Source organism: Trachurus trachurus, assembly GCF_905171665.1.
Source record: "Trachurus trachurus genome assembly, chromosome: 8".
NCBI classification, from domain to species: Eukaryota; Metazoa; Chordata; class Actinopteri; order Carangiformes; family Carangidae; genus Trachurus; species Trachurus trachurus.
This window is the reverse complement of record NC_139905.1, coordinates 30471040-30490322: the sequence shown is the minus strand read 5'-3', so window position 1 is coordinate 30490322 and position 19283 is coordinate 30471040. Positions and strand designations below refer to the sequence as shown.

The window sequence follows — 19283 nt, the reverse complement described above, 5'->3', positions numbered from 1 at the left end:
TCCTCATTTTACTCAACTCTAAAATGTGGGAGAAAATCTACAGTTTTCAATCCATTTCAGTTGAAGCTAATGAGCATGTTGCTAATGTTAAGTTTTAATGGAGGTGGCATCCTCTCATCCAACTCTAATTAATACACAGTATTTCCCTCGGTGTTTTGTCAACTGATCCTTGAAGCCCAAGCCCCCAAAATCAGCCTTTTTCAGACTCTCTTCAAGACAACCTTTCAACAAGAGACAGCTGGACAGATGAACAGCCGTCGTGCTTGTTGTAGCTTCTTTTCTGCCTTCCACTGCCCTCCAGTGTCTTGCCTTTAGAGAAGAAGAGCACTTTGGGCTCTGCTGTCAGCATTTTCGTCGGACCCCCACGCCACTGGCAGCGGTTAGCTTGCTGAAGATTCAAACCGTATTACCAATGTAGGGCATTCCTTTATCTTTTATTTTATTATGTTATAAGGATGTTTATATGAGGAGCGGCTCCTAAAAGAATATATGTGATTGCCAAAATGTTGATTGCAGCAGACTTCCTGAAGTGAGGAGATCATATCCCTGTCTGGTTGTTTTGTGTTGTGCTTATAGCAGGGTTCTCCTGTGGCTTTGTAAAAGGGTTAAGTTGCTAACAGAAGTGATCATTTCCAGCTCATGGAAATGTTGGTATTGTACAGAAGTTCTGGAAAAGTACAGAATAAAATGTTCAGTCCTAATATGTGTAATTGGTGTGTTTTTTTCTTATACATGCACAAACACTGTCAATTCAAGTACAGGCAAGTTATTTATGCACTAGCATTTGATGGGGGCTTCTTGAATAGCTGAAGCAGGATCGTGTCAGGTGTCCACAGAGACAGAGTACAATCTTGATTAAAGGGATAGTTCACGCAAAATTGAAATTTCACTCATTATCTACTCACCCTCATGTGGACTAAGGGCTGGGAGAAGTTTCAGAGTCCTCCGTGGCTTCTCTGAGTTACAGGGGGTCTCGGCGTAGCAGTGCATGTCCATATAACGGTTGCAAATGGATACCAACTGTCGTCGTAACAAAAAGACACACCAAAAAACATCCAAATACCTCCATGCTGCTTGTATGTAATGTCCGTCTTGTATTGAAGCCCCAACATGAGAAATTGTTCCGGAAAAAAATAAATAAGTCTATATTTCAAGCTTGTTTTGTAGCAGAAGTTCCTCTTCCTGGTTCGTCAAATTTGGACGAACCGGGAAGAGGAACTTCCGCTACAAACAAGCTTGAAACTACTGTTAACCATATTTTGTTTATGTGCATTATATACATTCAATTAAGTTGGTTTATTGGTTTAACATTTAAGTATTGAAATAACTCACACACAGGTTTGGTTGCATACAACATACTTTATTATTTGACAGTACATTAGTTTCTATTTAGGCGACCTTGAGTGCCATATTAAACAACTCAGGCTTCACTTGCAGGTTTAACAGCTTAGTTGAATAAAATCAATGTATGACTTGGTTAGATTTGATATGTTTTAATGCATTTGACTTGTCACACATGTAAGTAGTATTCTAGTAGTATTCTATTCTATTCTAATTAATATAAATATTTTTGTATGCGCCTTTCAAGAGACCAATCAGACGACAGTTAATTGGTGCTATCTTGAATACATCAGACCCCCAGCTCACTCTTTTCCCAATTTGTAGTTTCTGGTGGAATAAATTGGATAATAATAATGATAATTATACAATTTATTTGTAAGCGCTTTTACAGATGCTCAAAAACACATTACACTTTAAAAATCAAAAAATGGAGCAAAGTCAGAGTGGAATTCAGATTAAAAACAGCAATAAAACAGTATAAAACACACAAAAATCAGTATACAGTAAAACACACAAAAATTATGTATTAAAAGCCTAAAGAATGGTCTTTAATGTTGGGAGAGGTGTGCAGATGCGGATGGGTTTGGGGAGTGAGTTCCACAGGGAGCGGGCAGCGATGGAAAAGGCTCTGTCCCCCAGGTTCGGTGCTTGGTCCGTGCAGGCGGTGAGAGGATGTTTCCTTTGGATGAGCGGAGGTCCCGGGAGGGGATGTGGTGGTGGTGCTGGATTAAAAAACCTGTTCCTGATCCCTCCCTTTAATAAAATGACTTTACTACTTGAGTAGGCTATATCTTCTTTTTCACTTGCCCCTATAATTTCAGCACCTCAGGGACGATCGGTCTAAAACTCTTTTTGGGATATCCAGTCTAGACTGATGAGGGAAAAATAATTCTGAATGATGTTATCATATGATGTTTGTTGTGACTGCCAAAGCTTAATCATATCCACTGTGTTGCTCTATCTTCCCTGCATAAAAACATTTTTCATCATCACAGTGTAATCATCGCTGAATGCTAACATAAAAAAAAAAAAATCTCATGTCAGGTTTTACAAAAGCTGAGAAAAGACACATTTAGATTTTCATTTTATAGTAATTTCCACCTAAGAGAGCATGTTAAAACAGGCATGTGTGTATAGAGGTTCGTGAAGATGGATGTTGTCTGACTTCTCAAGCCATGACAGTGGCGTAGGGCGGGGGCTCGGCCCCTGGTTGTTGTGGGCTTTTAGGGTAATTCATCTGCACCTGCAAAACAAAATGGGTTGGAATGAACTTCTAAAGCTGCAGGTTAAAATATTTCTCTTTTCAAGTGCTTATACCTGAGCACGTTTTAAGAATTTTGAACTTTATCTATTTTCTTTTCTCTCTATACTTTTTATTCGTCTTTGTTCTTTCTTTTAACTCTATGTTAAATGTATTTTTTATGTTTCATTTTTTTAATTGTTTGTTTTTATGCTGTTTTATGCTATTCTTTTTTTTTTTTTTTTTTTTTAATTCATATCCATAGTGCAATACAGGTGATAAAACAACATGAAGCAGGAAACAATACAAGTGGAAAAGTGTGTAAGACAGGGGTGAAAAACAAACATATATAACAACACAGGACAATAGTCTACTTGCCAACAATGAGTACCCGGAAATGTTGAGTACCCCAAAGTTTTATGTTAGAAAAAGATAGTATGGGTCCCCAGTATTCAGAAACTGCCGGATGCTAACTTATATATATTGGACAATTAGCATAATTGACATAATTAGCATAAATTAACATAATTGCCTATATGGGCAATATTTCAACAAAATTGACATGGCTGATCTGGGCAATATTGGAGTGGTTTTAGGGATTATTGATGATGAAATGGCTGTCTAAACCGGAAGTGACCAGATTTTGAAATCCATCAAAATTGGCCCACTGGCGGTTAAAATCTGGTCACTTCCGGTTTAGACAGCCATTTTGAATTTTGAAAATGTCAGAAATGGATTCAGCATCATCAATAACCCCTAAAACCACTCCAATATTGCCAAGATCAGCCAAGTCAATTTTGTTGAAATATTGCCCATAGGCAATTATGCTAATTTATGCTAATTATGTCTGTGTTGCTAATTGCCCAGTAAGTTAGCATCCGGCAGTTTCTGAATACTGGGGACCCATACTATATATTTCCAACATAAAACTCTGGGGTACTCAACATTTCCGGGTTCACAATGGGGCCCTATGGGCTGGCAAGTAGACTACAAGAGGGGATGTTATGCTATTCTTTTTAAATGTTTTGTCTTTATGTGAAGCACATTGAGTCGCCTTGGTATGAAATGCGCTATACTGTATAAATAAAGATGCCTTGCCTTGCCTTGCCTAAAGACAATATCCACCGGTATTCACAACTTCAAAGATTTGACCGACCTGTGCAGGGTGCTGAGCCACCTGGACACCTGGTGCTTGGGGAGAGGGCATAATCACTGAAGCTCCTGCGTTTTCAACAACCAGTTGTTGTGCCTGCAAGTCAAACACACAGATTCATTTACAGAAAACAAGCAACAAACAAACAAACTGTTTGACAAGCATCTGGACATTCCCTGTGTAATTAGTTCTCAGTAGCCAGATATCAAACACTAATTAGGGAGATGGTCCAATGAGTGAGTTTAGATGTAAAGACATGTTTAGGCTGATTTACTGTAGTCAAATAAATAAGAAATGATAATAACAATAAGATAACTATGCTGTGTACTTGTACTACAGATCACAACACAACAATGATTATAGTGGAGAATACTGAATTTGATGTCATACTGTGGCCGACTCACCTCGCAGCAATTGCAAGTAGCTCTGCCGGCATATGCTGTAACGGTGATTGAAGTAATGAATTCCAACAAACTCAAAATAGCCAAGATCCCTGAAAATCCTTGCATCCGTACCTAGCAAAAACAAACAAGGAAGTTGTAGTGAGTGCAGACACAGGTGTTTTCTCAGCACAGACTATTTTCACACAGCAACCGGTTTTCGCTGATGACAAACAATCCACAGCAGCTGATTCTTCCTTCTGAGTCATTATCTGTCTGCATGCTGTAGCTCTGGGTAAAAATAATAAAGTGAATACCCGGTAAATTGAGCAGATCCAAGAAGGTTCATAAGGAGGATAACTATTGTAGCAGCGGTTCAATACTCCTGCAGCGTCCAATGAATAGAGGATGGTGCCAGTCAATGAAAATACAGCTGCAACGACAGAGACACTCAAAGCGCCGTTCACCTAGCAGAGAGACAGGAAACAACACATGAGGACACCTGGACACCTATGTCCATCTGCATGCAGGACATGCTGTCAACTGTCATCCACATCAATTTTATGTCTTACTGTACTAAGAATTGGATATCACAAAATCACAATGTGATCCAATTCAAAGTAATGCAGGAAAACATTCTCCCTTGTTTTTAATGAGGGGCATTTTGAGCATTACTGAATAATAGCATTTTTTTTTTTAGAACATTATGGTGTCACAGTAAAGTTGATATTTTACCATTTGGATATAAAATTTCATCACTTTGTTTTACCTGTATATTTAAATTATATTGTGTCATAAATGGTGAATTATTTTTTAAATTGCAGCCTCTGAACAATGAGACCCCTGAATTGTGACACCGCTATTTCGTCACAACACCATCATGAACCTAGTAACCAATAAGTATTCAAAGACACTAACCAGACAGCGGGTCAGATGTTTCCCAGCAGCCACTGTCAGACTTCCAGCTGCGACATACTGCAACATAGAAGGACACAATTATTATTTTGATACATATTCAACATCTGGAAGATGAAGATCACTTTCTGAAACCATGTAGGTGATATCCTGTACAACCTGCAGTGAAGCTGCAACAACCCTGTCATTCTTGTTCATTAGTGCTAGTTAAGTTGTGCTCTTGGTGATGTTTACCATGATGACGTACTGTCCTGTTCATTACTGGAAGAATCAGTACCTCTGCACTAAATTACTCTGCTCCCAGCTGTGTAACCCAGTCAGAGTGCGGCATCACTCCCTGCTGCATGATCCGAGGGTGTGTGTCAGATGAATAGACCGTTGTATGTGAACAGTAGGAAGCCAGGGGGCGCTCTGTTCTTTACTCTGCAGCTTTAAAGGTCAGAGCTCACTCATTGCCCACTTGTGTGTTAGTTACCGTTACTACTCCTCCCTCCTGCCTAAGAGCTGCCTCCCCCGTGGCTTCACTGTGAGTGATAACTCTGCTTTATCTGGAACTCTGTCAGGCAGTAGTTTCAGATAAGTAGTTTCCAGGATATTATAGCTGTTTGTGTGAATGGTTAACTGAGAATACAATAGAATACAATGAGAATACAATACAATATCCATGCAGCCATTTACATCATGGGAATTCCCCCATTTTTCTTATACTACAGTTGACTCACCGTCAAAGCTCCCCAGACGAAAATGCCACTGTATACCCCGAATGAATCTGCATCAATCGCCATCACAATCCCAAGCAACAGAAACAGCAGGCCAGCTATGATCTGGATTGTCTGAAGGGACAAACACAGTCAGAGGTACAGTAACACAGTGTTGATGGTTAAACAAACAGATGGATCACATGAAATATCCAGTGCATGAGGCATGTATTCTCAAATGGGTAGATTTTTTTTTTTTGCCTTTATTTGATAGTACACAGTGAGATAGACAGGAAAGGCGGAGGCAGAGAGAGGGGGAATGACATGCAGGAAAGGTCTGCCCGACGTGGGATTCGAACTGGGGCCGCCTGCGGTGAGGACTGTAGCCTCTACATGGGGCGGCCGCTTTACCCACTGCGCCACGCACCGCCCCAAATGGGTAGATTTTTCAAGAATTTTTTCAGCCCTGAAGTTCTGCTCAAGTTAAAGGTTCATGAGGCAAGAAATTCACATGCGTTTTAAGTTTTTTACTGCTAATGGGCGATGAAGCGTTCAAAACCAAAAAGAATGAGCCCACCCGCGTATCGAAACGATTTAACAATCATATAAACGACCGTAGTAAACCTACGATCGGCCGTCTTGCTTTTTAAATCATTATCTTTGTTTTAAAGTCTGTGTGAGTCCTGTAAAAGTCTTAATACTCATTCATTAAATCCACAAGTAACACATACATGAACGCGCAGCGCCAAAACTAGAACGGCGGTTGCTCGTTCTCATTGCCCCAGGGCATGATGGGAGACCGCAGAGCATTATGGGGGGCGACTCAACTGCGCATGCTCTATGGGCCGCGTAACGCGGAAGTAAACCCGGAAGTCAGAAACTTTTTCGGCGTATGCGCCAGGCGAGTAACTTCCATTGAAATGAACGGCGGCCATTTTCCGGTCCGGTATCCAGTTAATATAATACATCCATGGCATTTGTCAGTGACAGAGAAGATCGAGTTATACATGCAATAACCTGAAAAAAAGTGATTTTCAGGTGATGGATCCTTTAAAGCAGAAGTGAGTGATCCGGTCGTTTTCGCTAATGCTGCGTTCCAGGCAGGCTTTTGAAATCGTAAATTACAGCTTCAAGTCACAACTTACGACTTTGTAGCGTTCCAGGCAACCCACTCGTGTTTTTCCGACCTGTTTTACCGGTGAAAGTCACTATAACGGCCACTCGTAACTTCCGACCGGTGAACTTGTACCAGATCGAACTGGTACCACTTCACGGTCGGAAAAATACGAGTTTCCTTGAACGCACCATAACAGTCCTCGTCGCTACGTCACCACATTCACGGCGTTCCTTGGCTGCACACACAGCCCTGCATGCCGTTCTCTCTCCTCATTGGATAAAAACTGTAGGATACGATAAATGTTTTCTCTTCGGCTCAGAGCAGAGCAGAGGGACTGAGAGACCCGTGTTTCAGACCAAACACTCTATGTAAGTGTTTGCTGTCGGAAGATATAACTATTTAAGACTTATATTAACACAAATATATCACTCACTTCTGCTTTAAGTAAAACCTTCTACGTAGATCACATCAGGTTGAAAACATCTTAGGGGTAACACCTGTGATGATCCCTAGGATCTCCTGGAGGCTGCATGTGATGGCTGACCTAACCACTGGGATTGTTTGAGGTTTGGTTGTTTGTCACACTCTCTCTGTTTAGACTTTTTGGTTTCATAATGCCTTAATTCGAGTGCTACGTTTCGGTTTATGGCACCTCACGCCACTGATTCTAGTAATTTTCACACTAGAATGTTTAATTTGGTCTTCTAAATTGGTTTGATGTGTTAGTCTTTTTTAATCCTTACTGAGAAGTCTTTCCCTTTTGCTGTGGCCACTTGAACCAGGGCCATGAGACCTCAATAACTCAGGTCTAGAACACCTTAGATCTAGAACACCATAACACTGAGTCTGCTGCTCTTGCTCCAAATACTGAAGAGCTTACTCTTACCCCAAGCACCAGTGGGCTGTTCCTGCTGAACTTGTTTATCCCGACATAATGTTGTTGTCCATTATTTCCACCATTCTGAGGCACTGGGTGGACATGGGTGACCACCACCACACCTCCCACCGTAGTTGATACAGACGATGACATTTTTCCAAAATTTCCCTCTGCTGCTCTGAGCTGCTGCTTCCTGGTCAGTCATTTATATGCCAAGTTAATTTAAGACCTGTTAATGATTGATCAGAAGACTGATTCCAAAGGTCAGCGTTGTTTTGTGTGGTAAACATTTCTTTATGAGGAGGATACAGTTTCCACAGACACAGAGGATGATGAAGTAGAGGCTGACGAGGATTCCTGGCATACTGGGTCATTTATGTTTATAGCTATCAATACTTCCTTTGTGCAGCAAGGAAGCACCAGACAGTTCAACTGTTGCGCAGTTGAATTGCCTGTTGTACTTATCAATGAAGCCAGGCGAGACTAACCAGTTGGTTAAACTTCAGCAAGACCTGGATGATCAGCAATTCTTCACATAGTTACTTCACACAATAAGGATGGACAACATTACAGTGTGGCAAGGTGAAGAGGGCCCGGGCAGGGATTGAACCCTCACCTCCCGGGTAAGAGTCACGCGCGCTTACCAGTCATGATCAAGGGGGCAGTTGTGGGTCTGAGAAGTGAAGCTCACTTCCGCGTTCAAAAAACTGCAATCCCCCCGGCTTCCTCTGGGGGCTGGTGTCAGAAGGGAGCATTCCCCATAGACCCCCATGTTAAAATCGCCGATTTTACATCCTCAATAAACATGTTAAAAGCCTGGTGTCAGAACGTTTTTTTTTCTCAATCGATAGTTTCTACCCCCGCACACACTCTGAGGGGGGTGAATTTTTTTTTAACTCTACCGTTTTACTGTTATTAGGTTAAAATTCTGGCCAATTAGGGAGCGGAAACGTTGAGTGACAGGTCCGAGCAGCTCCGTGGACAGCTGCTTCGAGGCCAGTGGGCGGGTTCTCGGCCGGCCAATCCAACATGGCGCTGTTCAGGCCGCCATATTTGAGTCACAAAAACGACTCCCCAAAACCAATGGGTGACGTCACGGACGCTACGTCCATTCTTTTTACGGGCGCATGACGTCCGTCCGACTACCCATTTCTCCGACCATACATTTCTTTATTTTTGCGTCCATTAGTCCGACCTCCCATTTCTCCGACTTAAGTAGCCCTAACCCTTAACCTTACTCTAAACCTAACCTTAACACTTTAGAATGGGTAGTCGGAGAAATGAGCCGTCGGACTTATGGGCAGTCGGACTGATGTATGCTCCCCTCTTTTTACAGTCTATGGTCATGATCAATTGGAGGCATAGTGACAGGAACCGTCAACTGTCACAACAGCATAACAGTAATAAACTAGATAAAGTAGCATTTCCTGATGGAAATGCGTGTGAATGCTGAAAGCAGCTGAACGCTGTTGCAGAGTTAGCAAATAGTGCAAACAGTGACTGATCACCATACAAAGGTCAGTAGACTTTCACTCTGCCTCTAGGCCACAGTGTACACACAGTTGCAAAGACTGAGAGCAGCAGTTTCAACATGAAGCAAGTTATCAGAAGTCAACAGAGGACGAGTGGGAAAATAATTCACTATAATTGTTGTTGAGGCAAGATTTGAACAAGCAACCTTCAGGTCTTGAGCCCAGCAAGCTAACCACTAGGCTACAGACACAGATAGTATGTGAGGGGCAAAGAAAACCTTTAAAGGTGTACAGAAATGGCCGTTTGTCCTGTTTGTCGCGCCGAGTTGTCACGAGCTGCAACACGAGTTTACCCGAGTGAGGAAAACGAATTTGATTGGTCGTTATCGAGCGGGCGGGATATTCAAAGCTTGGGGCGAGACCGAGCTCCGTGTGTGTGTGCGTGTCTCAGACGTTTGAATGACGGATGACGGATCCAATATCAGTGGCTGGTGAATCGTGTACAGGCTGACGTATAATCCGTGCGCCTGCATTATCCAATGCGAAAAAAAAAATACACACTTTCATCCCGGATTTACTCAAAAATAGAATTTTGCACAAAGTTTGGCCTACAACGTCTGAAAGATGAGTTATCACATTAATTTTATGACCCAAAGTGGGCTCAAATTCAATTTTCTTTTCTGTACACCTTTAATAAGAGGATCACTGGCTTCTGGCACTGTGACTATTTTTTGGTGAATTAAAACGAATTAAAAAGCACTTAACAGCAAGTTACAAAGTTGAGCACCTTCTCCTGCTGCTGTGAAAAAAATGCATTGGGCTGAATGAGAGCAGAGAGCTCCCTGGCTGCATTTAAAAAATATTTTAAATTATTATCTAAGTCTCTTTGCATTTTTGACCAGAATTTTTGCCAGAGGACAAGTGTGGCTACAAAACTGGAGAAAATAATGTGTCTAGAGTTTAATTTGTGGCCGTGCTGACAGTTTAGCCAGAAAAACTCTAGAATGTTTTTTTGCCTCTATCCACTCTGGCTGACGATGTCACCACTCTAGCTCTGCTCGTTAGACGCAACACACACCCATTATTATAAAGCTGGATTTTGTCAAAAAACTTAATGATTTTAAAACTGCCAAATATCAGAAACTGTTGAAGATATCAATAAGCTGAGTCATAGAGGAACACTTAAAGGTGTACAGAAAAGAGCATTGAATTTGAGCCCACTCTGGGTCATAAAATTAGTGTAATAACTCATCTATTAGACGATGTAGGCCAAACTTTGTGCAAAATTCTATTTTGTGTGTATTTTTTTTTTCGCATTGGATAATGCAGGCGCACGGATTATACGTCAGCCTGTACACGATTCACCAGCCACTGATATTGGATCCGTAATCCGTCATTCAAACGTCTGAGACACGCACACACACACGGAGCTCGGGCTCGCCCCAAGCTTTGAAAATCCCGCCCGCTGGATAACGACCAATCAAATTCGTTTTCCTTACTCGGGTAAACTCGTGTTGCAGCTCGTGACAACTCGGCGCGACAAACAGGACAAACGGCCATTTCTGTACACCTTTAAAACGTTTGTCTAGCTTAGAATTTGAATGAAGTCTCTAGCAGAAAGTATGGTGAAGCTTTAGTGGCTGAAAGAAGTAAGAAGAGTTGAAGAGTTTGAAGACTGTTCCAATGTATTTCTAATGCAGCATTCACACTAATAATAAGTATAAAGAAAATGGCGGAGAGAAAGAACAATAGTGTGAATGCAAAGCAAAATATCTGCGTAAAGCAGCACTGAGAGCAGCTTATTTGGGTGCAGTTACGCCTGGCTCTATCTCTGCAGCGGATTGGTTGATTCAAGTGATTGACAGCTCATTCGAATCGTTAGAGCCAATAGAATGAGGCTATACCCACGTTGATGTGATTGACAGTAGGCTACTGGCAGCCAATCAGAATCAGAATTCTTCTCATGAGCCAATCAGAATCAGCAGAATCCTGAAATGTGTGACGCGCAGGCTGTTGTGTGCGCGCTCGTAAAGGTTCCTAAAGCCCGTCCGGAGCATACTGGGTGTATCTGCAAGGGCACAAAAGGTCACATCCAGCAAAAGCCATATTAGAGGAGTGTTCAGAGCACAGCAAGACAAACTTTTGGAGCTTGGGCTGGGTTGGAAACGTAAAAGCTGAAAGCATTGGTTTATGTAATGTGCAGTAGTGCAGAAATTCCTCCTTGGGTATTTCAGGAGCCATGGGTGGATTTTGGTATTCAGAGCAAACTCAAGAAGAAATCAGGACAAAGTGGTACAGGTGTAAAGATATATTGAACAGAACTATGTAGACAAGCTATTGATATTTACAGATGGGTCAAAAGATCCAGAAACTGGGCGCACAGGGGCAGCTGTTTACATTCCAGAGTGTAGACTGGCAATTACAGTAAGGAGAGAGCTACTGCATCAGTTTATGCGGTGGAGCTCTTAGCCATAACACTTGCTCTAAGGTGGTTAAAGGGAGGCAGTAATGTACTGTATATGCACTAACAGCATCAGATAGTTGTGCAGCTTTAACCCTCCTGTTGTCCTCCTGGGTCAGGGAAGGAAGGAAGGAAGGAAGGAAGGAAGGAAGGAAGGAAGGAAGGACGAAGTGAAGGAAGGAAGAAAAGAAAGAAGGAAGGAAGGAAGAGGGGAAAGAAGGAAGGAAGGACAAAGGGAAGGAAGGAAGGAAATAAAGAAAGAGGGAAGGAAGGAAGGAAGGAAGGAAGGAAGGAAGGAAGGAAGGAAGGAAGGAAGGAAGGAAGGAAGGAAGGAAGGAAGGAAGGAAGGAAGGAAGGAAGGACAAAGGGAAAGATGGGAGGAAAGAGGAAGGGGAAAAGGAAGGAAAGATAGAAGGAGGGAGGGAACAGATTGGGTAAAAAAGGAAGAAGTAAGGATGAATGGAAGGAATGAGGGGAGGGGAAAAGGATTGTGGAAAGAAGGAAGGGAGAAGGGAAAGGAGGAAGGGAACACTGTTAGAAATTACCAGCATTTCACAATAATTAACAGTATTATTTTACAGTAACTTGTTGTAATTACGTTCCCCTGTAATATGCCAATGAATACCTGTAAAAACTACAGTATCCTTGGATTTTATAGCATTTAACTGTTATTTTACAGTTAAATACTGCAATAAAATAAACCCTGTTATATCACAACAAGGTCTGTAATATCACAGCAACACAGTAAAAAATGCAAGGATTTCACAGCATTCAACAGTATTATTACAGTGAAATATTGTATTTTCAAATATTCCCTGGTAAGTCACATGACATAATAACCGAACTCGGCACTGAAACTGAAGACACCATTTCCCTTTTCTCTTCTGGGCTGAATGAAGGTGAGCTACATGCATAACACCCATGTTATTTTTAAATTAATGTTTATCTCATGGCACAGTTCATATTTTGTTAGCAAGTGCCTGAAATTGTCAAACGTTCTCTCACAGCAGTGATAGCTCGTTTCACTAATGCTAGCTAACTAGCTTAGCTAGCTAGTGTTTGCTATTTAGGCTACTAGGGCTGTCAGGCGATTAAAAAAATTAATCTAATTAATTATAGAATTTGTAATTAATTAATCGAATTAATCGCATTTTATTCTTATATCTGCTAAAGTTACCAAAATAAAGAATTCAAATTCTAGGACATTACAAAATTGTATTGCATGACTAATCAATTGAATACACCTAGAAGAGAAGATTTGAAATCCACATTTTTATTGGTGAAGTGGTTTCATAAATGAAATTTAAAAGAAAATGGTCAAGCACATCCCAGCAAACCAATGGGCTCTATGCACAGCTCCAGCACTTGCTGAATTTAAGGCAGGTCCTTCATTTCCTGTCTTACATTATTGGACACACTGATTAATCCAGGTGTGTCTGAGTAGTCACAATGGTCAGACACACCTGGATTAATCAGTTGGTCCAATAATGTAAGACAGGAAATGAAGGACCTGCCTTAAATTCAGCAAGTGCTGGAGCTGTGCATAGAGCCCATCATAGAGCCGATTAGGTCAGGTGAGGAACCGAAACGCAGCGCCCTGGAGCGGAGGCAGTTTCAGATCACACACACAAAACACACAAACAAACAGGGAAAGAGCGAGAGAGAGAGGCAGAGACGAGTGACGAAGTGGCAGAGACGAAGTGGAGGGAGTTTTGACCCACAGCACACGGCATTATAATTCTATTAGGTTATTTACTTATCCATGATGTAAAAAAAACCAGCTCTATGTGAGTAAACAACAGCTGAGGGGCAGAGGCGCTTGCGACCGCCGCGGAGAAATCAGCGTCTGGTGTGAACTGGAGGGACGCGGCCGCTCCACTTCGCAGGCTTCGCCGTCCTGGCCGCACATCTCGGGTTGCGGCGCCGCTGTCTGTTCTATATTTCACACGAGCCGTGAGCGCTGTTGTCGAGCTGGATAGACGTACCAGACAGGAAGTCGGGCTCAGAAAAGACGAGAGAATCCGATCAATTTTCAAAATAAAATATTTAAATGATGATTAATGATGCGAAGCCTGCGAAGCTAGTTCAGGCAGACGACTCAAGCCGCGCCCATCCTGATCAGCTGATCGGTCACATGCTCTCCTCGCCCAGAGAGGGCGGGTTATTTAAATCTCCCAGCTCACCTGCTCGCCCCTGGCTATGCTTCTGCTGCTACGCCACTGCTGCTCTGCTTTCGCTGCTGCTCTGCTTTCGCTGCTGCTGCCTTGCTGCCTTGCTGCCTTGCTGCCCATGAGGTTTTGCAAACCCACCACCTCCCCAGCATCCACCTTGGGGCTCTGTCTCTTGATCCCTTGTGGGGGGTCCGCTTCATTCCCTGTAAATGTCTGGCAAGGCAGATCATTCAGGGAACGAATATGAGTCAGAGCCTGACGCCAAACCTGCTGCAGCCATGCTCAAGAATATGCTATCCATGCTGTGCTTCAGCTTGCTATGCTTATGCTCAATAAATGATTTCTTCTCATTCCAGAGTTGTCTGATTGAAATTAAGTTGTTGCTTTTCCGTCTATTTGTCAGTTGCGTCTGCACGCGAGACACACACATCCATTCATACAGAGCTAGAAATAGACCTGTGTGCAGTGTTGCCAACTTGGCGACTTTCCAACCCCTCTTGGTGACTTTTTTTGTCAAAAGCGACTAGCGACAAATCTAGCGACTTTTTCCCGTGATATTACAAACGTTTCTGGACCTGAAATCACGTTATCACAGCTGTTTTCAACGAGCAGCGGCGCTGCCGCGGGCACTCACAGGTATTCAGCCTACACACAGTAGTGTCACGGAGCTGCCTCCGCTGCATTCAGAGACGCTCTACTCCACGCCCCCCCCCCCCCGCTGAGATCATGACGTCATTTAGCGACTTTTACGACAGCCAATAGCGACTTTGCTTACTGAGGAGTTGGCAACACTGCCTGTGTGTGTGGAAAACAGAGTACAGACGGGTATAGATGCGAGTGGAGTCGATGGCTGTGTTCGAAACCACATACTCCATACTACATACTTCCATACTGCATACTTCCATACTCCATACTACATACTAATCGATCATACAGTATGCAGAGCGTTCACACTGCTGCGTACTATGATAACCCACAATGCATTTCGCTCCTGCCCGAGCCGAAATCAGCCGCCCTGAAGCTGATTTCACTTAAGCTCTAAACTCTGTAAATATATAACTTCAGCAACATTTGAAACATTTTCAGGCGAGAAAGTACTACTTCGTATCCCCATGGTGTTGAAAAAATGACAAAATAACACCTATTTACAATTTTAGTCGGACGAAGTCGGACTTCTCTGGCGTTAGTAAAACCAGCCGTAGTGAGCACTGTACTTCCGGTTTCTGTGTCAAAATAAAGCACCCGTTGCAATTGACCATAAAGAAAGCCGTTACAATGACGTCAGTGCTCTTACTTTATAAACAGGAAGTGAACCTGTCCCCACTGTGGCTAGCTTGGAAACGCCGTTTGGACCGACCTCGTGCTCCTCCTTCTCCGTTCTTTTTTTTTTTTTTTTTTCGCGGCAAGGAAGAGGCGGTCCTTGACGTCACGTTGCGTTGCATCTTGGGTAGTTTGAGTATGAGTAGTGACCTCATGATGTATACTCAACATTTCGGCCAAATCTAGTATGCATCCGGGAACTTCTCGCCTACTGCAAATCGCATACTGCGCAGTGTGAACATACTGCATACTCAAATCGTTAGTATGAGTAGTACGAGTAGTAGGAGAAGTATGCGGTTTCGAACACAGCCGATGTTCGACCGGCGGGGAGAGAGCAGGAGAAGCAGTTCCCTCCCGGACAAGTTCCTCGGTGCTATGCTACCGTGACGTGCCACTGCCAAGTAGCCAGGGTCATTCAATGGGCCAAATTTAAAGTGCTGGCGCATTGAATTGCCACTCAGAATTAATTGCGTTAATTTTTCTAACGCGTTAATTTGCGGTGTAATTAATTAATCTAATTAATGCGTTAAACTGACAGCCCTACTATTTACTTTAGACATTTTATGCAAGTTTAGACCACTTAATGGGCCTGAGATGAAGGATAACCTGTGTTTACTGCAGAAAACACATTTATTGTCTGTGAACCTCATGTGAATGTCAGGGTTGTAATGTTACTGTGGCTCTCTGCCTCACTGCAAACTAGGGCTGCCACAAACGATTATTTTGATAGTCGACTAGTCACCGACTATTTTTTTCGATTAGTCGACTAATCGGATCATACGTAAATTGAATGTAAAACATACAGCTTATCGCACCAGCATGCAGCTGCTCTCATATAACCATAGCTTTCAGCTTGAAGTGTTTAAGGTAGCCTATATGCTAACTAAAAATAAAGACAATTAAGATGATAGTTCATTAAACTTTTAATGAAATATGCAGCTTTAACTGTAGCATAAAGTGCAAACAGCTGAGTAAAATAAGGATAAGGCACTGGCCTAAACAACACCAAAATAAATACTTAAAGGTTTTTTAGGTTTTTCTTTCCTTCATTTGTCTCTGGCATTAAACATAGCTACATTTAAATTAAATGAGGTGGACACCTGAAACTAAGGAATTATTCACAATAATAAAGTTTTGGTAGGCCTATCATTCAAATATAACTTGTGCTCAGTGTAAATAATAGTCGTTCTGTTAAAAAAAATCGAATAGTTTATAAGACAATCGTCTTGTCTGAAGAAATGTAAACGTCCCTTTTTACTATCACAGAAGGAGAAACATGGAAAGACTCAACAGAAAGTTCTGTGTGAAACTGTCAAGTGAAAACAAGTGAAACTGAGGTGCAGCTCAAACTCTGCAAGGTGCGGACTGAGATGAGAAGCTACCGGAAAATATTGACGTAGATTTACGCCGCGAGAGAAGACTTCCTCGTTAAGATGAGCGCTCATTACGTGACGAGGACCGCTGTGACCAGACGCGGTAACGTTCCAATAGGCTATAAGTCCGCGGTTTTATTTTTAAATGACGAACGGCTGTTTTTCAGTCCGTGATTTAAAACAGTGGAGCGGCGGTACCGCTCCTAGTACAGCTTCTCATTTAAAATGACAGACTAGAGAGAGAGAGAGAGAGAGAGGGAGGAGCGGTGGTGGTGGTGGCGGCGGCGGCGGCGGCGGTGGCAGGGGGGAGGGAGGGTGGGGGTCTACACCGGTACAACACATGTACTAACTCACCTTGAGTGAGTGAGTGAGTGTGTGTGTGGTGGGCGGCTGCAGCGGCGGGTGCGTGTGTGGAAGGTGCCGCAGCAGTTTTGAGAGAAAAACAAAGTTAAAAAAAAAAAAACGACGCATCGACTATTAAATTAGTTGTCGACGATTTTAATAGTCGACGTAGTCGTGACTAGTCGACTAATCGTGGCAGCCCTACTGCAAACACAGACTGTTTTCATGCCAGACATACTAATAGACCAAATTGTTACTTGGCTACTAACAATACATTTGTATGTCTGATTTACCTCTGACCAATGAACAATATTTATCCTTTAATGTTAAATCTATGCTATTGTGTGTTACTAGCCTATGTTACAGCCATGTGCCACTGCTGTGGACGTCAATACTGCAGAACTCCCCAGCACCGCCTGCTTGAGCATTCAAGGTAATGTTACTTTGTTACAGTATTTTGTTTTGATTCTAGGAATTTACATGGCCACAATAAATAATAATAATTACATTTGTATAGCACTTTATATCTGAAACAGATCTCAAAGTGCCCATAACACATGATGTTGTATCTGTTCATTTCAGGTGACATGACGAAGCCCTCTGGATGGCTTAAATCCATCGCGGGACATGTTGTGATGGGCCCACACCCTTTTTTTTTTTTACATGGAGTAGCTGCTCTCTTCAGTAGCTATTACATCTTCAACCTTGAGTATCCTGCCGCTGGATCGTCGACGCTGGAGTTCATTCAAAGGTAAAGATCACATTTGATCTTGTAATTCACATTATAGTATAGGCTTCCAACTTGATGATTGTCTTGAGATCTAAAATGCTGACAAATGAGGTACCTGAGGCTAGCCTGGTGAGACCATCCTGATCTTGCAAACTTGTATTCAATTTCGCTCTGCAGATCAGGTCTGGGTATACACGTTACACTAACTATGGTCCAACAAATACCGACCGGTCCAGTCACAGCTGTTAATTTTGTTTTGTATTTTTTGTTTTGGTGCTGCCTGCAACACATGCGTCTGTTTAAAACTGAAACTATCTTTGCTTGTTAACAGGTGCTTCTTGGGCATCAAGGAAGAGGCTCAAAGACCAAGAAGTGGACAACAATGACCCCCCATGTGAGGACCTTTTGAGGAAACTAATTGACTGTGAGTGGGCATCAGTCTTTTTGCAGCAGCAGAGTAGTTCTTTTTTTGTACTTTTTTTGAAGACAACTTTGCACTACAAGATTTTGTACAACGCTGTTGTGCATGGATATTGACTGATTGAGTTATTATTAGTAGGGCTGTCAGTTTAACGCGTTAATTAGATTAATTAATTACACCGCAAATTAACGCGTTAGAAAAATTAACGCAATTAATTCTGAGTGGCAATTCAATGCGCCAGCACTTTAAATTTGGCCCATTGAATGACCCTGGCTACTTGGCAGTGGCACGTGACGGTAGCATAGCACCGAGGAACTTGTCCGGACGTGTTGGTCACTTCCCACCTGCGTCGCTAGTCAAAGCAGGATGACAACAGACTGACCGACATGGACGCGACTCACAGCCCGGACGCACTGCCCGTGGAAGCGGAGCGGGAGCAGCGCTCGTCCTCGCAGGCGCTTGGCTGGCTTCACAGGGAGCTGCTTCTCCTGCTCTCTCCCCGCCGGTCAAACATCGACTCCACTCGCATCTATACCCGTCTGTACTCGGTTTTCCACACACACAGGTCTGTTTCTAGCTCTGTATGAATGGATGTGTGTGTCTCGCGTGCAGACGCAACTGACAAATAGATGGAAAAGCAACAACTTAATTAATCATAATTTAAATATTTTATTTTTAAAATTGACCGGATTCTCTCGTCTTTTCTGAGCCCGACTTCCTGTCTGGTACGTCTATCCAGCTCGACAACAGCGCTCGCGGCTCGTGTGAAAAATAGAACAGACAGCGGCGCCGCAACCCGAGATGTGCGGCCAGGACGGCGGGTCCATGCCTATGTTCCCACAGCCCTATGTTCCCACAGCCTTATGTTCCCACAGCCCTATGTTCCCACAGTTCTAAGATTTTTCTCAAAATTAGGGCTATGTTCCCACTGGACTCTCTCTACCTATCTGGACTCTATCTATCTGGCCTGTCTAGCCTCTACCGGGTCTTTTTACTAAACTTAACCAACCCTTTTCTTCATTGCCTAAACCCAACCAATGGTGGGACCAAAGGGCTGTGGGAACATAGGGCCTAATTTTCAGTGACAACAAAAGTTAGAAATGTGGGAACATAAGGCTGTGGGAACATAGGGCTGTGGGAACATAGGGATGACCCCAGGACGGCGAAGCGCTGCGAAGCGGAGCGGCCGCGTCCCTCCAGTTCACACCAGACGCTGATTTCTCCGCGGCGGTCGCAAGCGCCTCTGCCCCTCAGCTGTTGTTTACTCACATA

At 42.9% G+C, this 19283-nt stretch overlaps 1 protein-coding gene and 1 long non-coding RNA gene across 2 annotated transcripts; one reads left to right on the top strand and one right to left on the bottom strand.

Annotated features, from left to right (window-relative positions):
- Nucleotides 1–2408: 2408 nt before the first annotated feature.
- Nucleotides 2409–7909, bottom strand: LOC310990053 (membrane-spanning 4-domains subfamily A member 4D-like). The gene is made up of 7 exons (XM_083977278.1): nt 7731–7909; nt 5752–5862; nt 5033–5089; nt 4432–4581; nt 4139–4249; nt 3738–3830; nt 2409–2584 (listed from the first exon to the last, which is right to left on the bottom strand). The coding sequence occupies exons 1-7, from the start codon at nt 7872–7874 to the stop codon at nt 2510–2512; spliced, it is 741 nt and encodes a 246-aa protein (XP_083833404.1). The 5' UTR covers nt 7875–7909; the 3' UTR covers nt 2409–2509.
- Nucleotides 7910–17205: 9296 nt separating this feature from the next.
- On the top strand, nt 17206–18141 carry LOC310989375. The gene is made up of 3 exons (XR_014595531.1): nt 17206–17293; nt 17443–17611; nt 17922–18141. It is a non-coding gene; the product is annotated as an uncharacterized lncRNA (long non-coding RNA).
- The last annotated feature ends 1142 nt before the right edge of the window (nt 18142–19283 follow it).

Bases quoted from the DNA above. Each gene is read 5' to 3' on its own strand.
- LOC310990053 (XM_083977278.1), bottom strand. From the start codon at position 7,874: ATGTCATCGTCTGTATCAACTACGGTGGGAGGTGTGGTGGTGGTCACC. The intron at 4,582-5,032 runs GTTAGTGTCTTT...TCTCTCTGCTAG, and splicing joins AACATCTGACCCGCTGTCTG to GTGAACGGCGCTTTGAGTGT. The intron at 4,250-4,431 runs GTATTCACTTTA...TGTTTTTGCTAG, and splicing joins GGATCTGCTCAATTTACCGG to GTACGGATGCAAGGATTTTC.